The 18,882-nt window shown below is 32.6% G+C and overlaps 4 protein-coding genes across 4 annotated transcripts; all 4 read left to right on the plus strand.

Moving 5' to 3' along the window:
• The first annotated feature begins 1,903 nt into the window (after positions 1 to 1,903).
• LOC124937928 (uncharacterized protein C57A7.06) lies at positions 1,904 to 7,966 on the plus strand. The gene is made up of 11 exons (XM_047478264.1): positions 1,904 to 2,370; positions 2,567 to 2,696; positions 3,080 to 3,558; positions 4,160 to 4,381; positions 4,683 to 5,009; positions 5,614 to 5,961; positions 6,032 to 6,112; positions 6,186 to 6,278; positions 6,611 to 6,982; positions 7,093 to 7,224; positions 7,519 to 7,966. The coding sequence occupies exons 1-11, from the start codon at positions 2,029 to 2,031 to the stop codon at positions 7,711 to 7,713; spliced, it is 2,721 nt and encodes a 906-aa protein (XP_047334220.1). The 5' UTR covers positions 1,904 to 2,028; the 3' UTR covers positions 7,714 to 7,966.
• Positions 7,967 to 10,260: 2,294 nt separating this feature from the next.
• LOC124940129 (probable glutathione S-transferase) lies at positions 10,261 to 11,552 on the plus strand. Its single transcript, XM_047480612.1, has 2 exons — positions 10,261 to 10,682; positions 10,970 to 11,552. The coding sequence occupies exons 1-2, from the start codon at positions 10,359 to 10,361 to the stop codon at positions 11,312 to 11,314; spliced, it is 669 nt and encodes a 222-aa protein (XP_047336568.1). The 5' UTR covers positions 10,261 to 10,358; the 3' UTR covers positions 11,315 to 11,552.
• A 1,105-nt stretch (positions 11,553 to 12,657) lies between these two features.
• LOC124940469 (probable glutathione S-transferase) lies at positions 12,658 to 13,521 on the plus strand. The gene is made up of 2 exons (XM_047480992.1): positions 12,658 to 13,002; positions 13,097 to 13,521. The coding sequence occupies exons 1-2, from the start codon at positions 12,688 to 12,690 to the stop codon at positions 13,445 to 13,447; spliced, it is 666 nt and encodes a 221-aa protein (XP_047336948.1). The 5' UTR covers positions 12,658 to 12,687; the 3' UTR covers positions 13,448 to 13,521.
• A 553-nt stretch (positions 13,522 to 14,074) lies between these two features.
• On the plus strand, positions 14,075 to 18,180 carry LOC124938149 (ubiquinone biosynthesis O-methyltransferase, mitochondrial). The gene is made up of 9 exons (XM_047478530.1): positions 14,075 to 14,482; positions 14,876 to 14,965; positions 15,176 to 15,254; positions 16,237 to 16,314; positions 17,067 to 17,115; positions 17,376 to 17,425; positions 17,506 to 17,655; positions 17,741 to 17,821; positions 17,903 to 18,180. The coding sequence occupies exons 1-9, from the start codon at positions 14,172 to 14,174 to the stop codon at positions 18,029 to 18,031; spliced, it is 1,017 nt and encodes a 338-aa protein (XP_047334486.1). The 5' UTR covers positions 14,075 to 14,171; the 3' UTR covers positions 18,032 to 18,180.
• Positions 18,181 to 18,882: the final 702 nt, after the last annotated feature.

The raw sequence follows: 18,882 nt of genomic DNA on the forward strand, positions 1-18,882 counted from the left end.
AGTGTTATGCTAATTCTTCTTAATTGAAAAATAATAATTTGACTAGCTATCTTTTATTTATAAGAAATAAATTATCATTTAATCTTATAAAAATTACATATAAGAAATTCATTAGTAAATAATACAAAATAAAACTTACAAAATCAATAAAATTAATTGATGATCTAGATATTAAATTGTTCTATTGTAACAACAATTTACAAATTAAAATTTTCAATATAAAATATTCAACAATCATACAATTAATTAGTTGAGAGTCAATTAAAAAACGAACCCATTAGAGTTCCTAAACGATTATGATTAAAGTAGAGCAATATGAACGAATCAATCAAATAGTGTTAGAATCCATACCAAATATTATGAGCGGCAATTAAAATTATTCTTAGTCAATGATTGGTAAACAACGTTGAAAAAGTTAATGTCAAATGATAATTGATTATATCGAAATAGTAAAAAAATCGTATAAATAATGAAAGGATACATTAAAAAAAATCTATATGAAATATAGAATAAAAAATGATTATTGAAAATGTGAAAAACTCCATATATGATAATTTTGTCTCTTTTGTTGCTAAAAGAGGTGAAGGATACGAACTCAATAAAGTATTACCAACACAATCGGAGGATATGACCAATGAACGACCAATAAAAATTTAAGAGTATTAAATGTGTCACAAAAATTCAAAATAAAAATTCGACCCGATTGAAAAAAGATACCACACTGAATATAATAAAAAATATCCCCAGCCTCCTTAAGAGGTCCTAGGTTCGAGCCCGCTAGCCGACAAATTATGCGTCTAATTAAATGATTAAATGCGTTTGCGAGTTATGTGTTTAACCTCTTGTGACCGCATTTTTGTGTTTGCGGGCTATGTGTTTAACCTCCTTATGTCCACATTTTCTTAAGTCCTTATTTATAGTTTAACGACAACAAGATGTGAATATCTCAGTCTCATTGAGAGTACTGAATTCGAGTCCGTCAGAGTCAGACGTCAAGTTCTGCACCTGATTAAATGATTAAGTGCCCTTTGTACCACATTTTATTTTCTTAAAATATTAATTCATAAATATGATTATGTAAACATAATTAGAAGAGCATAGACAAATATGCTTTTAACTATTATTTTGCCATGATTTGGTACATATATATAAAATCACTAAAGTGGGCGGTCCTGTCAAAATTATATTTACTATTCAAGATTTGGAAAATATAAAATCACTTATTTTTTACAATTAAATAAAATAAACACTAAAAAGAGAAATTACCTTTTAATTTGACATAACTATCTTGAAAAGTGTCCACCTCTCAAAATTTTATTTACTATTTTTTATTCAAGCTTATTCCCTCTTTTTTATTACTTATTTTTATATGTTTAAACACTAATAAATCTATAACTGGATTTAATTAAGAATGTTTTTTTAAACCAAAAATAATGACCTCCATCTTTAATCAAAAGTCTCAATTAAATTGTATTGCTAATTGCAATTCAATCAAAATATGCCTCAAACACATTCAAAACTATTGATATATATAATTATACTACCAGATACGTGAACAAAATTAATTGAGTCAGTTCTATAAGATTTGATCAATTTTTAATATACAATTTTATACATTAAATAATAATAATTTAAAAATAATTAATAAAATAAATTCAACTAAAAAAATACTAACATACTAATAATTTTAAACTAACGAAACAGAAAAAAATAATCAAATTATGGATCTGTAATAAAAAATAAAAGTTAGACCCAATTACCCAAACCCAAAACCTTCACAAAGAAATTAATGAAAAACAGGCCCAACTGAGACAGCCCAACCCATTCTTTCTTTAATTTTTAAATTATTTTTTCTTCTTAGAAACCCTTCTTTCTTCCATAGTCGCGCCTCTTTTTCAGTTTTCCCAAATCCATGGCGCTCTTCTTCTAGCCTTCTTCTTCAGTTATATTTCACAGTTCATATAGTGTTCTTCAATTCTGCAGTTCTTGGTAGACCTACGGAAGCGCCTTCACTGATCAACGATAGAGATGGCGGATAAAAAGAGGAAAGAAAGAGACAGTAGCAGTATTAGTGGTGGTAAGAGAAAGAGTTTGCCATCCAGGTCAGGATACACTGGAAAACCGAAGCAGAAAAGAGGAGGTGATAAGATAACGAAAAGAGTTGGGCCACAACTTCCGAATTCGCTCCGCAAGGAGATTAACCTCTTAGACAGCGGTACTCACTCGAATTCTGAAGACGAGGATGTGAAATCTGATGAATTAGATGAATTGTATGAATACGAAGAAGAAGTTCCAGAGGAAGAATCCAAGAAGAATCGCCGATTCGATTACGTGGAGAACTTTGAATACGAGCTACCGGAAGAGTTTGAGGTAGAGTCTTCTATATATTGACAGAATGTTTATCTTCATTATCATCGTGTTGTGGTTAAACGAACGTACGACAGTTTTTCATGTCTTCAGATGTTTTTTTTTTATCGTTTTCGCACTGAAAAATTTGGAATAGATTATGTATTTATTTTAGGTTTACTGCTTATTCATCTCAAGGATTTTTTTTTCCTTTTTGCAGGATGAGAATGTGGCCTCTGATGAAGATGATGTGGAAAAGGAGGGAGAAGATGAAGACGGTGAGGAAGATGAAGGCAGACATGCAAGGATGCTTCAAGGAGTTACTGGATTGCCAATTGAAGCGTTTCAAGGTTTGATTTAACATATCCTAGGGATTTATAGGGTTTTATCTTCTATACTAGGGATTTATAGGGTTTTATCTTCTATACCTATTTTGACTGTCACAATGGAGAATCTAAGAACAGACGCCTGGTTACCTATTCAACCATCAATCAAGATATAAGTTATAACTTACATCCATCTAAAAATTCATATAGATTTCAGAAAAGATGCTATCCTATAATATTATTATCAGTATTTTCCAATTGATACCTTTAAAAAATGAAGGAAGAAAGATGCCTAACTAGGGCAAACAATAAATGAATAAGGGAAGAAATTAAATCTTACATATTTTTATGATGATCTCTTAGGAATTATTTTGGAGCCTGAATAGTACTTGTTTGTTGACTTCCAGGCAAGAAAAAGAAAAATGAAACTGTAAGATCAGAGGCGTACACAGAGTCTGAATATAATCCAAGTAGTGATGTTCTTGAAGGGGATGGTCATATTAGCATCCAGGATCTTTTGGATCCTTTACATGGGAAATCTGGTTTTAGCAAACTTAGAAAAGGTGTGCAAAGAATGGAAAAAAAAGCTGTCCCAGTACATGCTCCACTTCCAAGAGTTGATCGGGAAAAGTTGGAGAGGAAGGTTGCCTATGAACAATCAAAGAAAGTTATTACCATGTGGGAGCCTTTGGTCAAGAAGCATAGGGAGGCGCCGACTCTCTTTTTTGAAGACGACAAAAATCTGGGCTTTTCAACTGTAGGTGCAATTGCTTCTGAATTTGAACCGAGAACTGAGTTTGAGAAGAAAATGGCTTCCATAGTTGGTGATAACACGCTCATGGAAGCTCACCAGAAAGATGGTGCAAGATTGTTAGAACTGAACAAGGTAACCTGATTATTACTAATCTTTCTGTACATGGAAGCACTAGACTTCTCTTGCTCTCCATGGTGCATATGCTTCCTTGGGTGTAAGTTCACTTTTATGTATATCTTGTGTGATAATTACACAAATGTTTTGTCTCGTATACATCAAAGAAAAAGAAAGACTTCCTCTTTTTTTTATTTGTTTAATTCATGGGGGAAGGTCTGGTTGACATTTTAATAGTCATAAATCAGAATTCTTTTTGTAAAGGTAAGATCTTTGGCAAGAAGGGAGGGGTTAACATTGCCACTGGTTCTTCTCCCTCTATTAATATTTTTATTAATTTGGTTTTACAAGATTAAGAAGGTATCTATTAACTGTTAATGATTTATTACACTGCAAGGATAGTTAGTTCAGAAAGATATCGACTCAAGGATGCTGTCTTTGTTTAACTTGTATTATAGGTTAAACTGAAAAGTGAACTGTTACAGTGAGTTTGAACTTGAACTGGATTGTAACTAATTGCGATCCTCTTTGGAAGAATTTTCATCATTGGCTTTCTGATGTAACAGCTTTTGGAGTCCATTGGTTTTTCAGCAATGACATAATTTTTGTCTGTGTGCAGCTATCTGTTGAAGATGTGAAGGATCATCAAGACCGTCTTGCTAAAATGCGTAGTCTTTTATTTCGGCATGAGTTGAAGTCTAAACGGATAAAGAAGATAAAGTCCAAAACATATCATCGCTTGTTAAAGAAAGATAAGTTGAAAGCAGCCGCCGATGGAGTTTCAATGGATCCTGAAGCTTCAAAAGAACTTGCAATGAAGCAAGAGATGAAAAGGGCTGAGGTACTTTTTTTCTTGCTTTGGTTAAACACATCATAAGAATGCATGTATACTTATAAGCCTAGACGATGAGAAGAGCATGACCTAAGCCTTCATATGAGAGAAAGCAAATTCATATATGCACAAATACGTACTCTATTATTTATAAGCTTAAGCTACTAACCAAACTAATTACTTTAGTAATTACAATATTACCCTTATACTATTTACTAATATATCCCTAATACTACTGTTACAGTTTGAGTGTTGGTTTCCTGTTTTTCTATGCTTGTTTGACTAACTATTCCGTATCAAATGTATGTAGGAGCGAATGACATTGAAGCACAAAAATAACTCTAAATGGGCAAAGCGAATATTAAAGCGTGGTTTGGATGTCCAAGATGATGGAACACGTGCTGCAATATCTGAGCAGCTTCATCAACATGCATTGTTAACAAGAAAAATGAATTCTATGAAGGACTCTAGCAGTGATGAGGACAGTAGTGAAGATGATGATGATGATGACGATCTGGATGTCACAAATCAGGACGTATCAACTAAATTATTGGAGAAAGCAAAAGCGAAGACTCTCAAAGTGTTAGAAGATGCTGATGATGCCCCTAAGTCAGGGGTCCTTTCATTGCCCTTCATGGTAATTATTATTCCATATGAAGTTGCTATTTGAAAGAACAACTTTTTCTTTTGCAACTTACAGTTTTTTGTCAGGTTTTTATTTCCTAGAGATATATCATTGATATGAAGAAAACATCTTTTGTATATATTAATTTTGTTCCAATAGAAACTTCTAATAATGAAAACAGTGTCTATATGTTGTTTTGATTGTGCAGATATTTCTATTGGATATAACCTTTTAGCGTTTAACTCACTAAGGTAGCTCAAGTAGAGTCTTACCTAAGACATCAAAGGTCTCAGTGTCAATTCCCACTAAGAACACCTTACGTTAAAGTGAGGTCCATGACTTTAGGGGTTGTGTTAGCTTCCTAAATTAAAAAAAAACTTATAGTGTTTACATTTCATTTGCTATTTGGAAGAACAACGATTTTGCAACTTAAAGAATTTTTGGTCATGTTTTTATTTCCATGAGATCTATCAATGTCATGAGAGAGAATTTCTCTTGTTTCTCTGCACGTTGTTTTTGTAGCCATATGTTTCTATTGAAAAACCTTCTAGCTCTTACAGTTCATTTGTTTCTGTCTAATTATTTGATTTTTCTTATTTTGCTTGATTTTTCACAGGTTAGGGGATTGAAAAAGAAAAGAGACGCAGCGGAAGAAGAAGCAAAGCAAGCTATTGATGACTTTGAAGCTTCCCTAAACCAATTGGAGGAAGGAACATCTGTAAAGGTTGCAAAGCCAGAAACCTCGAGTGGTCGACGGGTTTTTGGTGCTACTAAAAAGAAGGTTGAAGTCACAACTGAAAAGAGCAAAGTGGACAATTTCTACGGAAATAGTGATAGTGAGGACGATTTGGAAGTAAGACAGATTCCTAGTAATGAAGATAATAACGGCGATAAAAAGGAAGTTCACATTGACCTGGATTTATTGAATGAAGGAACTGAGATTGTTCAAGATCCTTTATTCAAGGTAATTAAACTTATGATCCTGTGAATAGTCGATTTGAGTGTGATTGATAATTCTAGTTCTTGGTTCTTAGGATTTCGAAGATGTCGTCAAAGATGCATCTTCCAAGACTTCTTATGAAGTTGCTATCTTTGCTTCAGACACATGGCAGAAGGTTAGTTACATCCCCCTTTTTCTGTCGTTTTCCATTCTTCATTTTTAACATCTTCCCTTTTGAATAATGACAGAAGAAAAATATCCCAAAGAAGGCTAGCAAAAATACCGAAAAGAGAGTCAATGTGCAAAGTGCAGCAGTTTTGCCTGATCAAGAAGATGCAGAGGTTTCAGGCTTATGCCTTTAGCCAGTTATATAGGCCTCTTTTGATGCTGGTTATTTGAGATTAATTTCAAATAACCAACTATCTGTTTAACAATCTATTCATCAATCACATCATTCAAATCAACGGACAAAAATAAATTAAAAAATCATTATATATTTATATCCTTGCTGTCATTTTACCCAAATCACCTGATTTTCATTAACCTACATTAAACAAATGTTATTTTGAAATAACCACTAGGTTATTAAATTATCCTAGGTCAAACAAGGCCATAAACATTACCTGCTTGAGTAATTTGTAGTATCTGTCTGATATATGCTTTTATTTTGAAGGAAGTAGACAACAGTAGTGATTCCGAGAGCGACGGACAATTGGAAGATAGAAATTTGAATATGAGCACCAAGCCAACATATAAGCTTCCCTCACAAGAAGAATTGATACGTCAAGCTTTTGCAGGAGATGATGTTGTAATGGATTTTGAGAAGGATAAAGAGGGGATGCTGAATGAGGAAGTTCCTGAACCAGAGAAACCTGTTTTGCTCCCTGGCTGGGGTCAATGGACAGATGTTCAACAGAAGAAAGGGTTACCTTCTTGGATGGTGGCAGAACATGAAAGTGCGAAAAAGAAGAGAGAGGACGTTCTTAAGAAAAGAAAGGATGCTCATCTTAAGCACGTGGTTATTTCTGAGAGAGTTGATAAGAAGGTATATATTTTGATTGATTGTGTTCTTGGCTGGTGATTTCTTATTGATTATTAGTAGCAAACTACTGTGTTCTTTAATTAATCATGTTGATTTGTCTGATCATCATGCAGGCTGAAAAGCTACAAACAAAGACCTTGCCATTCCCATTTACATCTAATGAAGCCTTTGAGCAAAGCATCAGAATGCCGATTGGACCTGAATTCAATCCAGTAACAACAATTGGTGCTCTAAATCGACCAGAGGTGCGTCTAGTTTGGTTATGTTGCATTTCATTGCATCTTTTTTCAATCTCCCAGAGAATTGGTTTTCTTCTTAAACTCATTTACACCAAACATAACTAGCTCCCTTTTTTAGATTCAGATACACACCCATTTGAAAACACTTTCTGTTTGGCTATCTGAATTTGGATCCAACTGAGAAACCTTTAATAAATTTCTGACTGCGTATAATAGATAAGCTCTGTTTGTAGACATTTGGATCCTCATCCATATGTGATGTTGCACTTGTTTTATAATTGGTACACATTTTTATTGCAGATTGTGAAGAAAACAGGAATGATCATTAAGCCCATTAAATTCGAGGAAGTGAATACCAATGAGAAAGCAGATGATCACAAAAGAAAAAGAAACGAGAAATCAGATGATCACAAAAGAAAAAGTAAGACGTCCAAAGGAAATGGGGGTGCCAAACATCCAAAAAAGCTGAAGGCTAAAGGGATCAAAGTTATGTGATGACAAACAAAACTTTTAGACATGATGAAAATTGTCAAATTTCAGAAACTGTTCTCAGATCTTGAGGTTCGTTTCATCAAGTTTTGCCAAGAAATATTATAATGTAATAGTAGTGACTAATCTTGTGATGCTAGAAAAGGCAAATAATTTATTTGAGGCTGCATCGTTATTATTGAACTCATACATCCAAATTTAAATTTGTTAGATTCAAAATATTGTTTTGTTTGTTTAATATAATTGGGATTGTTATTCTATGTCAATCAAAGACATAATTAATTTGAGAAATAAGAGATGTGAGAATAAGTACTTATATTTTTTTTTTATAATTAATTAGAAAAATAAGAGATGCGAGAATATGTACGTTTATTTATTTTTTTTATCCTTTTTAGAACGTTGAATTCCGCTTTTTCTTTCGAGTGCAACGGATCCCTGAGTTAAGGACAACCTGTAAATATATTTACAAAAACATGGGCATCGTGGACATATGCAAGAAATTGCTAAGAAAGAGTTGGTGAAATGCTATAAGGTGTTGGAAAAGGAGCTTCTGAACAAACCCTATTTTGGTGGGGAAAGTTTTGATGTAGTTGATATAACACTGATTCCTTTCTATGGTTGGTTCTATACATTTGAGAAGATGGGACTAAACATGGGGGAAGAGTGTCCTAGGATTGTGGATTCATGAAGAGGGAAAGTGTTTCAAAGTCTCTTCTTGCTAGCCCACAATTTATCTATGATGTTTTAATAGACATGAGGAACCAATTTTTTGAGGGCAAGTAAAGTGCGATGTTCGGTAACACCTATGTTGTTGTGGCAAATAACAACATAATTTCAAGTTTAATATTATTGTCATAGATATTTATCATGTACTTTGTTTATTTGAATAAATGAATTTATGAATATGTATTAGTTTAGACAAACTATGCATTGAATATTAGAGATCACAATTAGACGGTATAGAAAATTGCATTACCAACCCGTCTTAATTCTTGGTGAAAATTTTAAATATAAACCATTCTCGCCTCGATTGGGACAGATTCCCCGCAGTCCACCGAAATCGACAAAACTTAAAATATAACTAATAAAATAATTTTTATATATTTATAATTATAAATTATCAAAATATCAAATATCAAACAAAAATAACATTAAATAACAATAATTTTAAAATATTAAATACCCAGACAAATAAATATCTAACTAATTTTTTTAAAAAATAATATAAATTTTTAATGATTGCATTAAATTATAGAAAATAAAAATTTCATTTATTGGAAGAAAGATAATGATTGAATTATATATTAAACAATTATTATTAAGAAAATTGTTTTTTTTAACAATTCGGAATCGATGCAATCGATGCGGATCATAACCTGGTCAATATAGATAAAGAATTATCGTTAGTCCCCTAAACCCTAGTCCCCATTCTTCTATTATTGCAATCCCCATAATACCTCTTTCTCTCATGTATATATATAATTTATTTTTGTTGAAGTTTATAATTAGTATTTTTTGTAATCTTTCGGTCACAAAATTTTTATTTTAATTGTGCCTTGAATCTCTGGATGGGTCCTATATTTGTTGATTGAGTTTGAATTATAACATTCATGAGTATTATCAAAGTATTTTTAATTATTTTTTCATCACAACAATCAATGTCAATGTTTATTTGTTTGTCTTAATGAAACCAATATATTTACATTCTAATCAACATACTAATATTCCGTTATTAGATGAATTTTAACATTCACAAATTTATTAAACTTAAAAAACATAACATTTCATAATTTCATCTTAAACTTCAAATTATCTTTCATCTTAGTTTGAGAAAAAATGGTATATATAATTGGAATAGTAATAATATCATTATTATATTATTTTTTTTATAATCTTAATGTTATTTATATATTAGAGATCAATGTATTTTTTATTTTTATATATAAAATTAATATAATTTTTCTTTGATTTAACATTCACATATCACATATTCCCATTAAGAAATTTGAGCATAGGGTGAATTACCATTTGTGTGGGTGAATAATTTAAATAGCGTTGGTGACTTTCTTTTTTTAATGACAATTGTATATTTGCGTAACGCAATCGGATTTTTTTTTTTTCGTCTTGCGGTTGCGTGACGCAACTGGAGTATTTTCGTCCAAAAAATTTTATAATTAAAATTTTTTGAAAAATAAAAAAATACAAAAATTGCGTTACGCAACCTGAAGATGCGTGACGCAATAGAGATATTTTCGTCAGAAAAAAAGGGATCACCAACGCTATTTAAATTATCTAGCCAAAAATGATAATTCACCCCATCAGTATAATCATTTGCTCAAATTCCCCTTCCCAAAAAGTAGTGAATTTATGTTAAAGTTCATTGTAATCATTTTCAAATAAAACTAATTTTCCGATTCTACATAATATTCAAGTAATAACATTATAATTTATTTTTCAAGTAGCTTATTAAATTCAAATAAAATAAATAAAACATCTTTCAATTTTAGACGTCTCCTTTATAGTACTCTACTAGTATGTTCTCTTCCCAAGAAGATGTGGGCGTGGCACTGTCTCGTTTTCTCAACTCTGCAATAAATTTCGAACCTCATCCGAGATAAGTTGTAAGAAACTAGCGGCCAGAGTTATCAACAATGGCGGAAGGCGGCGACAAATTGGTTCTACTGGATTTCTGGCCAAGCATGTTTGGAATGAGACTGAGATTAGCCCTAGCCGAGAAAGGCCTCGAGTACGAGTACATTGAGGAGGATCTCAGGAACAAGAGCCCACTTCTCCTTCAGATGAACCCTGTTTACAAGAAGATCCCTGTTTTTATCCACAACGGTCGCCCTGTTTCCGAATCCCTCATCGCCGTCCAGTACATCGACGAAGTCTGGACCCACAAATTCCCCATCTTGCCCTCAGACCCTTATCAAAGAGCTCAGGCTCGCTTCTGGGCCGATTATGTCGACAAAAAGGTACAGACTTTCTTTCTTTCTTTCTCCCCCTTTCCCGTGTTAGTCTAAATGAGGTAAATTTCCATTTGAGGCCAATGGGTCCTTGTCTTTTTGTGATGAGTAACTTTTTGTTGCTTGCACTGTTGATTTGTGGATATGTTAAAAGTGGGTCATCTCAAAAGTCAAAACTGCAATTGGGTTTGATAGGGTTAGATGTATAGATAGATAAACTGAAACTGAAAGCACTGATGATTGTCTAGCCATGACTTGTACTGTCTTCTATATTAAGTCTGGGCTGGTTAATGCAGGTCTATTCTTCTTCAAGGATGTTGTGGACAACTAAAGGGGAAGAACATGAATCAGGAAGGAATGAATTCATAGAGATTATGAAAGAATTGGAGAAAGAGCTGGGAGACAAGCCATACTATGGAGGAGAAAGTTTTGGGTATGTGGATCTGGCATTCATTCCTTTCTATAGCTGGTTTCATGCTTATGAAACTTTTGGAAACATTAGCATTGAGAAAGAATGTCCTAAACTCATTGCTTGGGCCAAGAGATGTTTGGAAAGAGATACAGTTGCTAGTACACTCCCAGATCAGGATAAAGTTTATGACTTTGTTAAGATGTTGAGGAACAAATATGGGATAGAGTAAATGATCTGCTAAAAGATCTTTTGTTTGTGTTGAAAGAGTGTGTTTTTCTTCTTTGATATTATCCAATGTTGGTTTATATGTTGTTGTTACCACGGCTTGAATTACTTGACTAATGTCCATGTGGAAATACTTTCTAGATTTGGATCCAAATCTAGATTAGAAACCATCCTATGTTCTTGTTTGTTTGTTATGTATGATCATATTTGGAAATAAATAAACTGTTTTATGTTTTCATTGCTTTGTTGGTGCTTGGTTCTCATTCTCTCGGGAGTTTATGGTTTGTTTGTCCGATATCATTGGGATATGCTTTTGTCGATTTTTTCTTAAAAAACATTTTTATGCATTTTTGCGACCTTTCTCAAAAAAAGAAGATTATAGTCGATTTGGCCCTGGTTCTGTTTTTTTCCTTCTAGTCCTCAGCTTTTATGTATTTTTATTTTTGACAAAAGAAAAATGTTCTGTAAAATTAAAAACATGTATTAATAAAATGGGTAAGATAGAGAGCATTAATCATGAATAATGATGCAACACTACAAGTGAAAATTTTATTTCTGAAGTCTACCACTCTCTATCATTACTTTAATAAAATAATGTGAATGAGAGAATTCAATTTGAATTTTTTGACTAGTGATAGAGAAATTTCAAACACATATTAATAAAATAAAGTGAGCTGTATATTTCAACTTTTAAATTTATTGGGCATATGTCATATGGAAGAAATATATTTTATTAAAAGTAATAATAGAGAAAGCTGCTGGGGCATCCACTCTAGAGCGACCTCCCACCTGGGATCACTGTGGAGTACGAAAATCTCATACGGCTCCCCGTTCAATTCTTTAGAAGTCATTGAATCATTTTCCTCGTTCGAGAATCTCTTCCCTTCTTCCACTCCGTTTCGAAGAATAACTAGAACCAATTCACGTTTTCATCCAATTGGAATCTAGGGCCTGGGCTCTTCGAGCATATGCTTTTTGTTTATTAATTTGGATGGAGTATGTGAAGAAAAGTTGGTCAATAGGTTTTTATTTTTTTTATGAAGAGTTGGTATTTCTACTATTTAAAATAATTGTCTTTATTCATTGTTGTCACCACATACATCGATGGCCTTTTTTATTCATTGTTGTCACCACATACATCGATGGCTTTTGAAAAGTCTATGCATGTAACTTGGTCAATATGAAAAATTGTTTTTTATTTTATTGAAAAGCTGATCAATATCAAATCTTAGGTAATCAATTAGTCATCAAAACATAATTCAAAGTCCAATAACATTGCAAGAGTAGAAGTAGCCTATAAATACTTACCACAACTTCATCATCTCCCCACAACTCATTTCCATTCTTTAGCTAGAAATTAAAAAGCGATCATTTTCCATGGCACAAAAAGTTGTTTTGTTGGACCTAATGGCAAGCCCATTTGGTGCTTTGGTGAGGATTGGCTTCGCAGAGAAAGGTGTGGAATATGAACGAATGGAAGAAGATCTAAGTAACAAAAGTACATTGTTATTGGAGATGAATCCGATCCACCAAAAAATTCCGGTTCTTATCCACAACGGAAAACCTATCTGCGAGTCTTCCGTTATTCTAGAGTACATAGATGAGGTATGGTCCGGAAATTCTCATTTATTCCCATCCGACCCTTATGAACGAGCCCACACTAGGTTTTGGATTGATTACATCGGCCAAAACGTAAGTCTATATATCACATGCATGGTTATTACATACTTATAATTAATAGATATGGGGAACAATTTCACTTACATATATAATTATTTTGAAACAGATATATAATAAAGCGAGTGCATTTGCATATAAGACTACTTCGGTAGAAATGCAAGAAGCGGCAAAAAAAGAGTTGGTGAAGTGCTATAAGGTGTTGGAAGAGGAGCTCGGGAACAAACCCTACTTTGGCAGAGAAAGCTTCAATGCAATAGACATCACGCTAATTCCTTTCTACACATGGTTCCATTCATTAGAAAAGTTGGGGCTAAAGATAAGGGAAGAGTGCCCTAAGATTGTAGAATGGTCCGAGAGGTGCATGAAACGAGAGACTGTTTCCAAGTCTCTTCTTAGCCCTGAAAGCACCTATGAGGTCGTGCTCTACTTAAGGAATGAATTATTGTCGGGAAATTAAGTATAAGTTGTTATTGTTGTTGAACTTTGAAGTTGTTTAGTTTCAGTTGATTATATTTACATTTGTGATATGTGCTTGTTGATGTGTATTATATATTATACTTTATATACAACATATATGAGCGTATTACGTATTCTAATTATTGAATAAATTACATCTTCAATATTAATATACTTATATTGAAAATTTTGATAATTTTTTTTTAAAAAAATAATAGGACAACGGATTAAGTATTTATGCCGCAAATATATTTAACCATTTAATTAATCACACAGAATTTGCCGCCTTACAAGAAACTCAGGACCTTAAGGTGATAATATTTACCCCTTGTTGCCGCTAGGTTAATATTGGGTATTATATAATTAGCTAATTTGAGTAGTATTTTCAATGTATTAAAATATTGATTTATAATTTATTTTTTTATGAATTTACCCACATAATTATTTTTTTAAATGTCCATATATATTAAAAAAAGAAAAAAATATTTTAAACATAAAAAAAAAAAATAAAAGTTTCTTTTGTTAAATAAAAATGAAAAAATTATGATATGAACAAGTACTTATTTAGATAGAACAAATTAATGTTTGACAAATTAACGCCGTGAGAAGACGGTCGTCGGTTAGAAGTAGGAAGGATCAAGAAAGAAACTTTACCCCCATCCCATGTCTGCAAATTCAGCAAGAAGGAACTGTTTATTCTCTATCTCCCGCGCTTGATTTCAGCAATGGCTGGATCCTACAGATTGCTCCTCAAAGACCATGTTCCGCTTCTATCCAGGAACGGTCGAAATATCCTCACTCGACTGCTCATGAATCCTAGCCCTAATCTTTCTCTTACGCGTTCGTCGCTCACCCCTAGTGCCACCGTCTTTGGAAGACCCTGTTCAAATGTTGCTAATGCAAAACCATTGGATTTTCCAATATCCCAGAATCCTCCACACCAAAGTCACAAAGTAAGTGACAATTTGACTTCCACTCCAGTGTCATCTTTAAAGGTTACAGAGCTCGCCAAGTTTTCTGCCATTGCTGAGACGTGGTGGGTATTTTTTTTCTTTTTTCTATTGTCTGAGGTTTAAATTGGTTGTAGGTTTGTTTTCCCCTGAGCCTATGTTGGGTGTTGATTGGAATACTCAGGAATGACTGGAACAAAGAAAATTATATGAAATTTTTAAGTAACATTGGTTTTAGGTGTTCATGTTTTGTGAAAGGATCTTTCATTTTGCAATTTGTGTGATATTGGTATATGTAATTTATTATCTTAATAGATATTTAGTAATTAGCAATGATCATGATGAGTCTTACAGTATTAGAAGATTGTGGCATGTGTATACTTTTGACTGGTGAATTTGATATCAAGTTATTGCATAAATCTGCTTCCTGTGGGATTTGTTCACATTAATTGGTCTTATGAATTTATGCATTTGATCAGGTGGGATGCAGAAGGGCCTTTTAAGCCATTGCATGTGATGAATCCTACACGGCTAGCTTTCATCCGTTCCACTCTATGCAGACATTTCAGGTAGCTGGTTCTGCTTTTTTCTCATCTTCTTTCTCTAATATCGTTCTGATTTCTTTACCTTTTCTATGTGGGTGATATATTTCTTAGCATGGTCATTAGTTCTTCTTTGTCTAATCCCGTGATATCCCAATTAAGAAATATATCTAAGAAAATGCTTTATATTTTTCTGAAACTGTTTATTTTAGTTTTGATTTTATGTTACTGATTCAGCAAGGATCCAAATTCTCCCAAGCCTTTGGAAGGATTGAAGATAGTGGATGTTGGTTGTGGAGGAGGAATCTTATCAGAGGTAATTGATTTGTAACTTTTATAGTGGTTTAATCTATCATGTACTGATGTACAAGGGACAAAGGTACTTGATGCGACTAATCACAATATGATTATTAGAGCTAAGTTCCTTGCTTTTGTTCCACTAGTTTGAGCAAATGTCCTTTCAGGCATCATAATCTTTAGAAGTTGGGAGAAGAAACTATAACTTTATTAAACTCTTCACAAGTTTCATTAAATTTTAACTGCTTGAGTGGGTTTTGAGTTGAAAATCACCAGCATATTGATGGGAATGTATAGTGATTCTTGTGATAGTGTATCGGGCTTCTAAATCATATGGTCTAGCCTAGGTTCTTTGTTATCTATATGCCTTCACCCAAATCCTTGTTTTTTTAAACCAAGGATTTTATAATACAAATTAGGGTTTACATCAAACATCTGGATTGTTCCAATGACCCTTATTCACAATCACCTTATTCCGTACGACGTTCTGCAAATTGTTCAGATCCACTTTAATACATATTCACTTCAAATCCTTGTGGAACTGTTGATAGTAATAATACACACAATTCACTAGAAGATGCTATCATTCATGGCTATACTTTCTCTTTTCCAGTGTAGTACTTCTCATCATTTGAAGAAACTACATGCAGGAATTGAATGGATCCTGTACTTTCCTTTTCTTCCATTCATTGTATGACAGATGTATTTTTATGATTTTAGTCATTCAAGTATATAAAACAAATTGGTTTTAATGACTTTTTGGTATATAGTAAATTATACAAGCAAGTTACAAATATTACCGCACCTGCCTTATATCTTATCATTTTCAGTATCTAAGATAGGTTCTCATACTTTTGACGCCTGCTGGAACTTTATTTGTCTGTTGAACATTGAACCCAAGAATAAATTATTTGTTTGTTCTTTGCACACAGGCAGTTATGTCTGAGATATTTTATTGTGAGTGATGTGTATGCTCTTTATATTTTGTTTCACTTATTCAGCCTTTGGCTAGGATGGGAGCAACTGTAACAGCCATTGATGCCGTGGAGAAGAACATCATTATTGCACGCCTTCATGCGGTACAGTTAGCTATATAATAATAAGTACATGAAAAGATCTGTAGCTGACTGAAGTCTGAATAATTGCTTGAATTATAATTCCATCAATTTGGTAGTGATACCATCAAGATCATGGAGGGTTTGCTTAACCGTATTTGGATTGAAAAACCAAGTCTCATATGTTGTTTGTCTAAGAACATTTTGCTCCCCTTGTGTCCACCAAAGAAAGAAGATGAAGAATCATAAACCCCATTTGGAACAGTTTTTTTTTTTTTTAATTTTGGAGCCCGATACAAAAATATAAATATGACTAAGTTTAGTTTTCAAATGTTTCTGTAGATCCAGATAAAGAAATAAAAAAGTGTTTCTAAGGCCATTATGTCACAACCAGATTCTTTATATCTTTGTTGCCCCAGATATCTAGATTCCGATGATGTTTTACCTAGCAATTAACAGGAGTTCATTCATCTAGCATCCTGATTTTTCACATTCTACTAGTGGTTGATAATATTAGTCTTACATCACTGCTCCAGTAAATTTGATTTAGTCCATCACCTGTTAATGTCAAATCAAATTCTAGACAAGAACATTTTCTACTTGCCGTGATTTGTTAGGAGACGAAACTCATGATGGTGCAAGGCATCTAAATCTACAGCATGAGCATGTTTTGAATTCACAGCAATTTTTGTCGTCTATTGTTCCCGAGATATATAAACTCTTATTCGTTTAATGCTTCTCATAGCTGTTCATAACAAAAATGTGGAACATTGCAGGATTTGGACCCGGTAACTTCTGCAATTGAATATCAATGCACAACTGCAGGTATGCACCTTTTTGTCTTCAGATTCTTGTTAAGCCATTTTTTTGCTCTTTTCTGATTTTATTTTTAGTGAAGGGGGTGAGATTTATAAGTTATAAACATGGTTTTGTAACTGCAGAAAATTGTTTGCTTTCTTATTGGAAAACCATGATGTTTATTATACCTAGTTATCTCTTGTCTTGTGTTGGGCTACTTTCTTGCTTAGTATAAGACAATGATATGATGTAATTATTCATTAAATTTCAACTGGATCTGCATACAGAGAAACTGGTTGAGGAACAGAGGAAGTTCGATGTTGTGGTTTCTTTAGAGGTATGCCATGTTTGCGTTTGTCTTGATCACCGAATTTCGTCATTATTATTGTAATTGTATTTGTCTTCATCTCTTACTAGGTAATTGAGCATGTTTCAGATCCTGCACAATTCTGTCAATCACTGGCATCATTAACTGTTCCTGGAGGAGCAACCTTAATCTCAACTATAAATCGTTCAATGAGAGCCTATGCAACCGCAATTGTTGCTGCTGAATATGTCCTTCAATGGGTAATCTATAATAGATGGTTTAGGGTGGAAAGCAATTTAGTTTATTTGTGTTTGCATAATTTGTGATAATACATTATTATTACAGCTTCCTAAAGGTACACATCAATGGTCAAGTTTTCTTACTCCTGAAGAACTCGTCCTTATCCTTCAACGTTCTTCTATATCTGTGAGTTTCAATTGTTTTCATGTTTTGGTTTTTGTCGGTTGGGAGGATTTGTTTTTCACCATGCTTTATATGTCTGTTTAGATTCAAGAGATGGCTGGGTTTTTGTACAACCCCCTGACTGGTCGATGGTATCTTTCTGACGATATCGGTGTCAATTTCATTGCTTATGGAACAAAAAATCATGAAGAAATAGTGGAGTCAACAATATAGATGAATCCAATGAAGAGCTGTATCAAAGAAGAAATTAGAAAGTTAGTTAAAGAGCTGAATGATTCAAGTTGTTCTTCTGACTGTCTGTATTTGTTATACTGTTAATTAATATTAATTCTTAGTTTTTGATTTCTTAAAATAAGTTCTCATGAAATGATTTTTATTTAATCTGTCTTATTCTTATTTAATACCCATGCATTTTATTTATTTAATTAAATTATATATATATATATATATATATATATAATAAAAAAACTTATATATTTTTGTTTACTGGTTTCTTTCTCTATATTTATTATAATTATCAAATTATTATTAAATATTTTGTTAGGGATAATTTTTGGGAGTTAAATATTTCATCTAAGATTTTGTTTTTAGATGAAACGTTATTCACGGTGAAATATTTACGAATGATATGTGCATTAAAAAAAATTGTATTATGGATAATAATTGTTGTATGTGTCGTGAGGAGATTAAATTGGTATCTAGCATATGTAGTCATTTCCTTTGTGGAGTATTATTAGATGATGTCCGAGTCTTTGGATAGTTGTTGCGAAATTTGAATTGAAGCGACATATTTAAATTATCAATCTTCAGTGGTGAACTATCTGATTGGAGATAAATCGTCGATTTTTTAATAATTGTAGTCGTCCGATGCTTATCATTTATAATGTTATTATTACCACGTTTTCTAATGTTCATTTCGAAAATTCATTAGAGTTTATCGCGGAGTTAATCGTTTTTTTGAGTATTTACTAGTTAAACATTATTTGTCATTTTAATTTTAATATACATGAATCATTCAAAAAAAAGTTAATAAATAATTTTTAAATATAAATATATAAATTATT

This window comes from Impatiens glandulifera, chromosome 5 (genome assembly GCF_907164915.1).
Source record: "Impatiens glandulifera chromosome 5, dImpGla2.1, whole genome shotgun sequence".
Classification (NCBI taxonomy): domain Eukaryota; kingdom Viridiplantae; phylum Streptophyta; class Magnoliopsida; order Ericales; family Balsaminaceae; genus Impatiens; species Impatiens glandulifera.

What these genes read in the sequence shown, in the direction of transcription:
- LOC124937928 (XM_047478264.1), top strand. Translation starts at nt 2,029, where the DNA reads ATGGCGGATAAAAAGAGGAAAGAAAGAGACAGTAGCAGTATTAGTGGT. An exon ending in GCCAATTGAAGCGTTTCAAG is followed by an intron (nt 2,697 to 3,079) that starts GTTTGATTTAAC and finishes GTTGACTTCCAG; the next exon opens with GCAAGAAAAAGAAAAATGAA. An exon ending in CTTCAGACACATGGCAGAAG is followed by an intron (nt 6,113 to 6,185) that starts GTTAGTTACATC and finishes GAATAATGACAG; the next exon opens with AAGAAAAATATCCCAAAGAA.
- LOC124940129 (XM_047480612.1), top strand. Translation starts at nt 10,359, where the DNA reads ATGGCGGAAGGCGGCGACAAATTGGTTCTACTGGATTTCTGGCCAAGC. An exon ending in CCGATTATGTCGACAAAAAG is followed by an intron (nt 10,683 to 10,969) that starts GTACAGACTTTC and finishes TGGTTAATGCAG; the next exon opens with GTCTATTCTTCTTCAAGGAT.
- LOC124940469 (XM_047480992.1), top strand. Translation starts at nt 12,688, where the DNA reads ATGGCACAAAAAGTTGTTTTGTTGGACCTAATGGCAAGCCCATTTGGT. An exon ending in TTGATTACATCGGCCAAAAC is followed by an intron (nt 13,003 to 13,096) that starts GTAAGTCTATAT and finishes ATTTTGAAACAG; the next exon opens with ATATATAATAAAGCGAGTGC.
- LOC124938149 (XM_047478530.1), top strand. Translation starts at nt 14,172, where the DNA reads ATGGCTGGATCCTACAGATTGCTCCTCAAAGACCATGTTCCGCTTCTA. An exon ending in TCTGCCATTGCTGAGACGTG is followed by an intron (nt 14,483 to 14,875) that starts GTGGGTATTTTT and finishes GCATTTGATCAG; the next exon opens with GTGGGATGCAGAAGGGCCTT. An exon ending in CTGAATATGTCCTTCAATGG is followed by an intron (nt 17,656 to 17,740) that starts GTAATCTATAAT and finishes TTATTATTACAG; the next exon opens with CTTCCTAAAGGTACACATCA.